At 37.2% G+C, this 12,818-nt stretch overlaps 1 protein-coding gene across 3 annotated transcripts in view; it reads left to right on the top strand.

Moving 5' to 3' along the window:
- The window catches only part of DTL (denticleless E3 ubiquitin protein ligase homolog), a 47,470-nt gene that overhangs the window by 2,124 nt on the left and 32,528 nt on the right, over window positions 1–12,818 (top strand). For 2 of the 3 annotated variants that reach the window (XM_069459439.1, XM_069459438.1), the window contains exons 2-4: window positions 7,132–7,230; window positions 8,624–8,685; window positions 8,775–8,895. Coding sequence is in view for 2 of the 3 variants with exons in the window: in XM_069459438.1 (XP_069315539.1) it covers window positions 7,132–7,230; window positions 8,624–8,685; window positions 8,775–8,895 (282 nt within the window). In the remaining variant the exon portion in view is untranslated. Of the gene's footprint in view, window positions 1–6,381; window positions 6,508–7,131; window positions 7,231–8,623; window positions 8,686–8,774; window positions 8,896–12,818 lie in introns of all 3 variants that reach the window. The other variant, XM_069459437.1, reaches the window with a different exon arrangement.

The raw sequence follows: 12,818 nt of genomic DNA, 5'->3' as shown, positions 1-12,818 counted from the left end.
CACACAGTTCAAAAGCAATCACAGATACGGCAGCTTGCTGAACCCTTTTGTACCACATTGTTTATTTTGTGCATTTGTATGATTATTGTATACTTTATGAATTTTTGTTTTACACTTATTTGTATTTACTCGTTCATTTTCTGATACCCTTATTCCAGTTCTGGGTCGTGGGTGCCCAGAGCCTATCCTGGCAGCTTAGGGTGCAAGGCAGGAGCCAGCCCTAGACAGTATGCCATCCCATCACAGGGAGCGCTCACACACATAACCAGCACTCACACTGGGATCATGTAGACACGCCAAGGAACCTAACATGCCCATCTATGGGATGTGAGAGGAAACCAGAGTACCAGGAAAAAACCCACACAGACATGGGGAGAACATGCAAACTCGACAGAGACTGGCCATAACCAGGAATTGATTTTCTCATCAATAGTTTAACAAAATGACATTCAATGAAATGATCTTATTCAAGGACCTGCTGTACTTTAGGTCCATTTTTTATAAAAGCTGTGGTTGGTCTTCACCTTTAGTCCCATAAGCATGTCAAACTCATGCCCAAAACTGAACTCACTTTTCCCCAAAACCTGGTATATTGCCTGTTTTAGGGAGTGGCCCCATTATATTAAACCAGTATTCCTAGCAGAAACCTAGAGTCAATCAAAAAGACTCCTTCATCTTCCTCACTATTCCACATACAAAAAGTTTCCTTAAGATCTCTAGAATCCATCCTCTCCTCTTCATCCCCTCTGATTCTGCCTCTTGGACTTGTTCTGTTCTGACTATTCCATTTCCCTAGGTTTGGCCCTATTACCTTCTTGTCTGGGCTACGTAACAAGTCTCCCAAATGGCCTCTTAGTTTCTCTCTCTCCAGTTTATTTTCCACACTGCTGCCAATGATCTTTTTAAAATGGAAATCTGGCCAGGCACAGTGGCTCACACCTGTAATCTCAGCACTTTGGGAAGCCAAGGTGGGAGCATTGCTTGAGGCCAGGAGTTGGAGAGCAGTCTGGGCAACATAGTGAATCTCTGTTTCTACAAAAAAATTAAAACTTTTTTTTTTAATGTTTAAAATGTGATGACATGTGCCTGTAGTCCCAGTTACTGGGAAGGCTGAGGCAGGAGGACCACTTGAGCCCAGAAATTCAAAGATACCGTGAGCTATAATGGGGCCACTGCACTCCAGCCTGGGCGACAGAGTGAGACTGTTTCTAAAAAAAATAAAATGGAAATCTGATTATTTACTTTTCTGTGTATTTTTAAATTAGTATCTAAAAGTATTTATCATAATTTTTAACAGACGCAAAGAATATAATTTTGGGGTTATATCATGAATATTGACATTTTAAAAATGCTACAATCATTCTTTTCTAATAGAATGTGAATATAATAGTGTTTGGATAATCACGTCATCCATGTTTTTAAAAAATAAGAACAAACTCTTGACTGCTGGACATTCTACATACTTGCTTTTTCTTCTTGACCTTATTTTTATTTCATTTCTCCCACAGAATTTTTCCTAATGTAATTTAATTTTATGCTTGAAAAGTTCTTTTATCCTTTCTGCATCAAAGAATATATTCGTATTGCTATTTTCTATCATTATAAGACTCCAATTGTTAAAACTTTCTTCTGGATTGAATTATCATTACAGTTATTAGTAGTATACAATTGATAAAAACACTATAGACCACTAATTTCAATAAATAGTTAAGCAAAAAGTAAAATTTTATTGAAAGTACAACTTTTAAAGAGATGAATTTGGGTGTGTATGGTGCCTTTATTAAAGGAATTATCCAATTATCTCTTAGTTGAGGTTCCAGAAACTTTTTTTTTTTTTGAGACAGAGTCTCACTCTGTTGCCCAGGCTAGAGTGAGTGCCGTGGCGTCAGCCTAGCTCACAGCAACCTCAAACTCCTGAGCTCAAGCGATCCTCCTGTCTCAGCCTCCCGAGTAGCTGGGACTACAGGCATGCGCCACCATGCCCGGCTAATTTTTTCTATATATATTTTTTTAGCTGTCCATATAATTTCTTTCTATTTTTAGTAGAGGTGGGGTCTCGCTCTTGCTCAGGCTGGTCTCGAACTCCTGAGCTCAAACGATCCGCCCACCTCGGCCTCCCAGAGTGCTAGGATTACAGGCGTGAGCCACCGCGCCCGGCCTAGAAACTTTTTATTTAAAAATATTTAATTGATACCCGAGAGTTTTTATACTTTGGATCAGTGGGAAGATTGAGATTAGGACATGGGAACAGCTTTCCTTTGTAAACTGGAAGTGATGAAAGGGGAGGGGAAAAGATGTGTCTCAACCTTCTTAGACAGATCAGTTTCGTAGATCAGTTTTAGAAATGCATATACAGTAGTGTATCCCTTAATGATAGAGATACATTCTGAGAAATTGTGCAGACATCATAGGGTGTACTTACACAACCTAAATGGTACACATTAGGCTATATGATATAGCCTGTTGTTCCTAGGCTACAAACCTATACCTCATGTACTGAGTTCTGCAGGCAACTGTAACACAATGATAAGTATTTGTGTATCTAAACATATCTCAACATAGAAAAAAATACAGTTAAAATATGGCATAAAAGATAAAAAATGATACACCTGTATAGGGCACTTACTGCACAGGGAGCTTGTGGGACTGGGAGTTGCTCTAGGTGAGTCCTTGAGTGAGTGGTGAGTGAATGTGAAGGCCTAGGATATTACTATACACTACTACAGACTTTACAAACATTGTACATTTAGGCTAAATTTATTAAAATTTTTTTCTTCAATAAATTAACCTTAGCTTATTATAACTTTTTTTACATTTATAAATGTCTTAATTTTTTTTAACTTTTTTATAATAACACTTAGCTTAAAATATAAAGACATTGTATAAGACAGCTATACAAAAATATTTCTTCTTTATATCTTTATAAGCTTTTATCTATTTTCAATTTTTTAATTTAAATTTTTTAAGCTTTTTTGTTAAAGACTAAGACACAAATACGCACATTAGCCTATGCCTACCCAGGGTCAGGATCATCAAGCTGTCACTAGGTGATGGGAATTTTTCAGCTGCATTATAATCTTATGGGACCACCATCATATGTAGTCCTTTGATGACCAAAATGTTTGTGGCACATGACTGTCTATGGAAGTTGAGTACATTAGTACCTCCTTATCCTCAGGGGATATGTTCCAAGACCCCCATTGTGTGCCTCAAACCCCCAATGTGTATAGAACCTTATATATGCTTTTTTCCTGTACATACACATACCTATGATAAGGTTTACTTTATAATTTAGGCATAGTAAGAGTGCCTAATTATAGTATATTGTCATAATTGTACTATAATACAACATACTATAATAAAAGTTATATGAATATGGTCTGTCTCTCTCTCAAAATATCTTATTGTATTGTCCTTACCCTTATGATGATGTAGGATGATACAGTGCCCATGTGGTGGGATGAAGTGAGGAGAATGACGTAGGCATACGGCACCATGACATAATGTTAGACAACTATTGACCTTCTGACTATATGGCGGATGACAAAAGGGCAGGAAGCGTATACAGCATGGATACTCTGGACAAAGGGGTAAATCACATTCCCAGGCAGGATGGAGTGAGACAGTGTGAGATTTTCCTGGTACTCAAAATGGCAATTTAAAATTCATGAATTGTTTGTTTCTGGTATTTTCCATTTAGTATTTTCAGAACACAGTTGACCACAGGTAACTGAAACCGTAGAAAGCAAAACTGTTGATAAAGGGGGACTACTGTATCTGGAAATTGATTCTCTGAAAACTCTCATGTCTTTGTATACTGGCTTGGAAAATTTGTGTGTAACCTTAGGGCCGCAAGTTATACATTGAGGTAATAATGGGCTTTTCCAAATGTGTTGTGGAGGAAAGCATTACAGGTTGATGTTCAGGACATAGGTTCATATTCATAGCACAATAAGGATACAAAAGTAGCTTAAGGTGGCTCATCAATGAAGTATTTGTTACAGAGACTGCAGAATTGGAGGGGTAGGCAGGGATCCGTCACTAACCATTCATCAGTGTTTGGATGTTAGATGTAGGCAATGAGGCAGAGTTGAAAAGTCACCGTTTAATTGCAAAAAATTAGGTTTTGCAAAGCATATTATCTGGTTGTTAAAGATTTCTTTTGAATTTATAAGTTGCAGTCATTAGACTTTTTTAAAAATTTCAAACCACAGGTGTACATTTACATAACATTAGAACAGAGACTTTTGGTTTTAGACTTATTCTGTAGATCAGCAGTCCTCAACCTTTTTGGCACCAAGGACCAGTTTCATGAAAGACAGTTTTTCCACAGACCAGGGTGTGGAATCATCATTTCAGGATGATTCAAGAGCATTACATTTATTGTGCAGTCAGACCTCTCTGTTAATGATAATCTGTATTTGCAGCGCTCCCTAGCACTAGCATCACCAACTCAGCTCCATCTCAGGTCATCAGGCATTAGATTCTCATAAGGAGTGCCACCTAGATCCGTCCCATGCACAGTTTACAGTAGGGTTTGGGTGCAGGCTCCAGTTAGAATGCCACCACTGATCTGACAGGCAGAGGAGCTTAAGTGATGCAAGATATAGGGAGGGCTGGCTGTAAATGCAGAAGCAGCTTCGTTGGCTGGCTGCTGTTCAACTCCTGCTGTGTGGGCGAGGGGCTGGGGGTTGGGAACCACAGCTGTAGATGAATATTTGTAAACTCAACATAATTACTGCATTCCTCTTTTGGTGGTCTGTAACATTTTGTTTACAATGATATCTGACATTGAAATTATGAGATAATGCCCCTAGAAGTAGTTACTAAATCTGGATTAAATTTCTTTGCCTCCTATCTATTCATTCCTCATGTTATCTCTGTGAACCTCCAAAACTAGATTTGTCTGAGGTTATGTCAGGCTAAGACATCGTCTCCAAACAGTAGTTTTGATGAAAAGTGAGAATTCAAAGTCCCTTAAAATGTGAGTTTGTTAATTATTTAGACAGCTCTCAGTAGATTACAAACTCATTGTTTCCTCCAATGTTTAATGAAAATTTGGTTTTCAGTAATTTTTTGTTGAATGAACTTTTTTATATATATTTAAAATGTGTTGACCTACATATCAATGTGATAAAAACAAATTTCTGAAGATGACTTACTATTTAGGACCATAGTGCACATTAGGTCTCTGACCCACGCAGAATAAACTTTCCCTTCACCCTTAATTTCCTATTCTCTGTTCTAAATTCAGTGAAAATTTACTCATCTTTCAAGACCTCCTCCATGACCCTATAATTACTACCCAGGGCTAACTGAATGTCTTCTAGGGGTAGGTATATTAACGCTTTGGTTTAAAATTACTCTAATATACTTTAAGAAACTACAATCTTTAAGATACTATAGATATCTTAAAGTATCTATACTTTAAGATACTATTGACATTTTAGAATCCTAGAATTTCAACACCATGAAGGAAAAAGGAAGTAAACTTAATATTTAGTGAATATGTTACTGGCTATATCAGGTGCATTGACATATATTATTTGTTTTAACTCTTTATTTATTTATTTATTTATTTATTTTTGAGACAGAGTCTCACTTTGTTGCCCAGGCTAGAGTGAGTGCCTTGGCGTCAGCCTAGCTCACAGCAACCTCAAACTCCTGGGCTCAAGAGATCCTCCTGCCTCAGCCTCCCGAGTAGCTGGGACTACAGGCATGCACCACCATGCCCGGCTAATTTTTCTATATATATATTTTTAGTTGTCCATATAATTTCTTTCTATTTTTAGTAGAGATGGGGTCTCGCTCTTGCTCAGGCTGGTCTCGAACTTCCTGACCTTGAGCAATCCACCCGCCTCGGCCTCCCAGAGTGCTAGGATTACAGGCGTGAGCCACCGCGCCCGGCCTGTTTTAACTCTTTGACCACTGGATTTTGCTAGTAACTTAAGAATTTACAGTAATGTTGATATAGAAACTCCAACAAGATTAAAAAATTTTAGTTGAAGGGAATGGTAGTTTTAATGGTAATGCTTCTGTGGTTGCCTCTTTGGTGGGAGAAGGAGTAAAATCTTTCTTAATGTACAAAAGCCACTTGTTTCTTGCAATCTTAATGTACTAGCAAGAGTCTCCATTTAAGATGGTCAGCCCCACCTCCTTCAACAAAGATGATAAGCCCAAAGCTATTCATCATTAGAAGCTGGGAGTGTTCTTTCATTTTTTCCTTAGGACCCCTTAAGAAAATATCAGGACCATAGATTGTGAATGGATCTACATTAAATATCTAAAACTTTTTAAGAACAAATATTTACCTCTGCATTTGTTAAAAATGCTGAAATGTGATGCTATATGGGAATTCTGTAAGGAATTGTCTTGTTTTAGGATGGTCTTCGCAGTACCCTCTACAGTCCCTTCTCACTGGTTATCAGTGCAGCAATAATGATGAGCACACTTCTTATGGAGAAACAGGAGTCCCAGTTCCTCCTTTTGGATGCACCTTCTCTTCTGGTAAGAGAATTACTATCTAGGCTAGGCTTGGACAGAAGTGATCCATTTCACACTTAGAGGGAAAATATACTGGGTGTCTTCCTTTCAAAGAAAAGTAACTTAGGTAGATGTTGGAGTTTTTCGGATAACTGTTCTCTTCTGATTTATAAAATAGACCTTTCTTAATCTGTATGCATAATTCGCATAATTGTATATTTCCTCTGTAGCATTGGACTATCATAGCACCATCTTTTTTGAACTGATAAGGAAAGGGTTGCAAAGGTTCAGCCACTATGAAAACTGTTTTACCCAGTAAATACCCGTTTTGTTCTGGCTGAATATATTAGTATCTCTTCCTGTGACTAAGAGGGTAATATATGAGCAGAAATGGAAGTACTTGTCCCTCCCTATTCCTAATGGATTAAGAAAGGGAAGGTGAAAGGTTGTGAAAAGGAAATTTAAAATCGATAGACTCAGCCTGCTGGTGGCCTGTATCACCAGTACCACCCTTCTTTTGGTTGAGGACTACCCCTGATTTAGCCCTTCTCTAAATAAGAGATTATCTGAAGATAATTTTGGTGGTTTTGAGTGAGCTTAAAAATTTTCGTGTTATTCTATATATTCTATTCTTCATTTCTTATTTAGCTCCCAATATGGAACATATACTAGCAGTTGCCAATGAAGAAGGCTTTGTTAGATTATATAACACAGAATCACAAATTTACAGAAAGAAGTGCTTCAAAGGTGAGTACAGGTCTATAATTTTTGTTTTAAGATTATTTTTAATTGACAGATTCTCCAGTAAATTTTTATTTAAATACATTCTTCGTCTGTTTTATGTTGCCATAAAGGAATATCTGAGACTGGGTAATTTATAAAGAAAAAGGAAGATTTATTTGCCTCATGATTCTGCTGACTGGAAGATTGGGCATCTGGTGAGGGCCTCAGACTGCCCCCACTCATGGCAGAAGGTGAAGGGGAGCCCACGTGTACAGAGATCACATGACAGGAGAGAAAGAAAAAGAGGGGCAGGGTGGTGTCAGGCTCTTTTAATAAGCAGCTCTTGTCTTGAATGAACTAATAGAGTAAGAACACACTCCCACCCCAGTAAGGACATTAATTTATTCATGAGGGGTCCATCCCCATGACCCAAACACCTCCCATTAGGCCCCACCTCCAACATTGGGGATGAAATTTCAACATGAGATTTGGAGGAACAAACATCCAAACTATAGCACATTCCCAATTATGTGCACTTTTCTTTTTAGGGACCAGGTTAAATGTAAATGGTGGACTGCCTATCTGCCAATAACTGTTAACTATGACAATGCCTTTACTAAAAGTTAAAAAAAATACACTGTAGGATTAAAAATATTTCTTTTAAAAAGTTAAATCTTTTACACTTAATGTGGTTGGGGAAGCATTGCTTTAAAATATTTATATTGACGTAGCATCTTCCATCTGTAAAGCCAAGTTCTGCTGACCTTAAGAACTGATCATTGGGAACTAGTCAGTTAAGTGTTGAGATAACTAAAATAAAGCAAAGACTATAACTGATGTAGAAATACAAAGAAAACTCCACAAGTATCAAAGAAAGCTCTCATGTAGTAAAGAAGGCTAGGAAAATTTTTTATGAAAAGTAGGGCATTTGAGTTGGAGTGTGATATTTAGATCAATGGAGATGAAAGAAGACTCTTCAGGTGGAGGGAAAAGCATTAGCAAAGCCCTAGAGATAAGGATATAATAAGAAAATAGGGAGTGATCCAGTTTGGTTGGAATAAGATACATGGAGAACAGTGAGAGATGAGCCTTGCAACAAAGACCAACACATGTAGGACTTTGTCCAGCTAAAGTATTTTAGACTCTAGAGAGCATCATGAAGATTTTTGAACTGGAAACTGTTTCAGAAAGATTTCATTTTAAAGAATACATTACCAGTCAAATCATGGAAAGGAATTTAACATCAGATGGTAGTTCTCAAATGTGGTGATGAAGGGAATGTGTAATGTCTATGAGTCTACAAATTCTCGGCCCATGGACCGCTGATCTTTACAGCTTTCAAAGCATTTAAACTGCTGTTGATATGGCTACTAGAGAACACAGTCTAGACATTTCATTTACCATTTTCTTTGTTTAGAATGGATGGCTCACTGTAATGCTGTCTTTGACCTGGCCTGGGTCCCTGGTGAACTCAAACTTGTAAGTGACTTTTATTTCATTGGGATCTGGGTAAATAACTGGTAAAGGGTTGCTTTATTTATTAAACTGTGCTACCTTATTTTTGAAAGGTTACAGCAGCAGGTGATCAAACAGCCAAATTTTGGGATGTAAAAGCTGGTGAGCTGATTGGAACGTGCAAAGGTCATCAGTGCAGCCTCAAGTCGGTTGCCTTTTCTAAGTTTGAGAAAGGTTGGTTGGTAGTTATCCTCTTTCTTCTTAACCTTCTTTATGGTAGAGAAATGAAACTGTAATTGTTTCTGTCCTTTCCCCTGTCAGAGTTGCTACTTTACCTATACAGACGATTGAAATTCTAATGTGACTGAAAATCTTAATGAAATTAAGTTGGTTTTGGGCCCATTCTATGGACATTATCTCCAGCTTCTCCCTGAAAGTCAAGAGTGTTCAGGGAATATTTTTCTATAACCTTGCAGATAAAGTAAAAATTTATAAACAGCTGCAATACCTCTATTCAACTTTGATTGTTCATTGAAGTTAAAACCTTGTGCTGGGTACTCGTTAACTCTGTAAGATAGAGTTACTTTAACTCTAGTTGTAAAATCTAAATGGGGTGTGAGGCTGGTAAGAAACCTGAAAAACTGAACATGGTTCTCTACCTAAAAATTTATGTAATTAGTTTAAATGGCCCAATTTCCTAGTATGTTCTTAACTATTATTCACTCACAATATATTTTCCTATATTTATTTTACCATTATGGTGGAAAAGGAAGATTTAAAGAGTGATATAGGCCGGGCGTGGTGGCTCACGCCTGTAATCCTAGCACTCTGGGAGGCCGAGGTGGGCGGATCATTTGAGCTCAGGAGTTCGAGACCAGCCTGAGCAAGAGCGAGACCCCATCTCTACTAAAAATAGAAAGAAATTATATGGACAGCTAAAAATATATATAGAAAAAATTAGCCGGGCATGGTGGTGCATGCCTGTAGTCCCAGCTACTCGGGAGGCTGAGGCAGGAGGATCCCTTGAGCTCAGGAGTTTGAGGTTGCTGTGAGCTAGGCTGATGCCACGGCACTCACTCTAGCCTGGGCAACAGAGCGAGACTGTGTCTCAAAAATAAATAAATAAATAAATAAAAAATAAAGAGTGATATAACTCAGAACATTACTATAGCAGCTAGGGGAAAACTTAGCAGGGGTGTCTGAATGAGCTCTTCATTTCTAGTTTTTTGTCTGATTCTTCTCTTTGCCCCATTTGTTTCTCACCAAATAAACTTTTAAAAATAAACCAATAAACATTTATCTCAAAAAAGTCTTTGAATTAATCTGACTCTAATCTCAAAAGTAATAGAAATAAATATTACAATTTCCTTTATCATTAAAAAATATCATTTTAAAAAGGAATATTTACATTTATTCACCTGAGCACTCGGGAATATTAAACTGAGTTGTTGAGGTGGTTTGGACTTTTAAGAAAGTCAGTTTTAATCTACTGTGGTTGCTGTTGAGACTGGAACCTTGAAGAGGAAATATGTGGTGTGATTTTTGATCTCTGAGTAACTTTCATTGACCCTTCTAATTATAAAGTTAGGTATGCTTGTGTTCTAGTTTTCTATACTTCTGTGTCAGTGTTGACTCTGAGTTTATAAAAGTAATTTAAGATTATGAAAATTTAAAGGGTAATAGAAATGGAGAACACCATATCTTTTGGTCCCTTTTTTTAATTTTTAAAGCTCTGTGCGTATAAATCAATCTATATCAATGTGGTCCAGTAGAAAAAACATTGGGTTAGAAATTGGGGCAAGTGGCTTTTATCATGGCTTTCAGTAGTCCATAGGTGCCCTAGTGTGAATTAGTCTGGTTGGATGTTGCCCCCAAGGCCCCATGGTTTGATTGGTGAAACAGACTAGATTTTAGCCCCACTCACTCCTTCAAGCCATATGCCTCTTGTTGGGCACACTTTTACAGCCATACAGAGAAGCCCTGTGTTGTATTCTGGACTCTTGGGCAACGTCATTTTTGCCTCCCTGGGCCTTCAGTTCCTAATCTAGTGAGATTAGTATCTATTCTGTGTAGCTCACAAAAATGCCATAAGCATAAAAATGAGGTGAGATATGAATGCATTAAAAAAATTAAGAACCATATAAATGCTTAGTGTTTTGTGGGTTTTTCTGTAGGTAGCATGGTTGAAAAGATCATTGGTCCAGTTCTTTCAGCCCTACATGGGCAGGACACAAATATTCTTAAGAACCTCTAGTAGATAATTAAAATTGATTAGAAATTTATTTCTGTTTCCTCTACCACAAACTTACGTATATTTGCACCTTTTTCTCATTATTCATTCTTCAGTTTAAGGCCACCCCTTCCTCCTAGGTCACTGGTTCTCAATGCTGACTGTACATTAGTCACCTGAAGAGGTTTTTCAAAATATCAACGAAATAAGAATCTCTGGGAGGTGGGCCAAGTATTTATTCTTTTTAAAGCTCCTCAAGGGATTCCAACGTGCAGCTAAGGTTGAGAAACATTCTTGGTCTTCCCCTAAGACTTTATGCCATTGTATCCACACAGTTACTGTATCTTCAAGCTCTCCCTCTTTATTGGCTATTTCTCCTTAGGAAAGACTCAAAAATGTCTGTGGCCTATCCCCCAAAACGTCTTAACCCTGTGTTCTCTTTTTAGCTGTTATCCTTTCGTATTTCCTATCTCCTTTAAGTTTCTTAAGAGTAATCAAAAGCTGGCTAAATTTCTTCATCTCAACTTGGTTCAATCTATTTTCCACATCTAGCTCTTCCTGAAATCACCCTTGCTAAGGCTGTTAATTATCTAATTGTCAGAAACCATGAAACTTTTCAGGCCTTTTCTTCTACTTGTATAATATTTGATACTTCTGGGCATTTATAAAATTTCACAAAATTTTTTTTCTTCCTTTGAATTTGTGATACCACTCCCTTCTGGTTCTCATTGTCTTTCTGTTTATTCCTTCATAGTTGCTTGCGTGTATCACACTTCTTTACCTAGCTTAAAGTGTTGGCAAGGCCCAGGATTTGGTGTGTGGCCTTTTTTTCTTTCAGTCTATATTCTATACCTTCTTCTTGAACAGTTTCATCCATACCAGTTTTGTTTTGTTTTGTTTTGTTTTTCACTCTGTTTGCATTGACCTAGGTCTATATTTCTAGCCTTAACCTCTCTGTAAGCACCTCAGATTCAACATATCCAAAACTGAACTCATAATCCACCCCCCTCTCCAGCAATACCACCTTTATCCTTTCCTCTGGTATCATTTCCCTGAAGAACTTCCCTTAACATTTCTTCTAGTGCAAGTCTGGTGGTAAATAAATTACCTTTATTTTCCTTTATCTGAAAATGTTATTATTTCATCACCATTCGTGGATATTTTTGTTGTATATAAAATTCTGGGTTGACAGCTTTTTTTTTTTTTTCATTACCTGAAGATGTTATTCCATTGTCATCCATGGTTTTCATTGAGAATTCTGTGATCATTCAAGTCATTTCCCTGTATATATGTTTTTCCTGACTGCTTTCACGATTTTCTCTCTTTGGTTTCTAGCAGTTTGACTATGGTGTGTACAGTCAGGGTTCACTTCAAAGTTATCCTGTTTGAAGCTTTCTGAGCTGTTTGAATTTGTAAATTTATGTTTCACTGAGTTGGGAAATTTCCTACCATTTCTTATTTTTCTGCCTAATTCATTTATATTCCTTCCCCTCACCTTCTTCTGGTAGTTGAATTACTCATATGTATTTATATTTTTTTTAATTACTCGTATTTGACCTTTCAAAATTATCTCATAAGTCCTTGAGGTTCTGTTTTCTTAAATTTTCTTAAATTTAAGATACAATGAACATACTATAAAGTTTACCCATCATCAGCCCCCAAAAGATATTTGAGTCCATTAGGAGTACTTTTCACCCATTTCCCCCAATCCTATATAACTACTGGACTAATTTCTATCTCTATAGATTTGCCTGTTTTACACATGCATATAAATGGAATGATGCAATATATGGTCTTCTGTAACTGGTTTCTTTCACTTAGCATAATATTCAATCTTAATTTTCTCTTCTTCAAATGGAATGATTTCTATTGATCTGTATTCAAGGTAACTTCCTCTATTCTCTCCTTTCTGTTTTTAAGCCTATCC

This window comes from Eulemur rufifrons, chromosome 27 (assembly GCF_041146395.1).
Source record: "Eulemur rufifrons isolate Redbay chromosome 27, OSU_ERuf_1, whole genome shotgun sequence".
Taxonomy (NCBI): domain Eukaryota; kingdom Metazoa; phylum Chordata; class Mammalia; order Primates; family Lemuridae; genus Eulemur; species Eulemur rufifrons.
The sequence above is the reverse complement of the archived record's forward strand: the minus strand, read 5'-3'. Positions and strand labels throughout refer to the sequence as shown.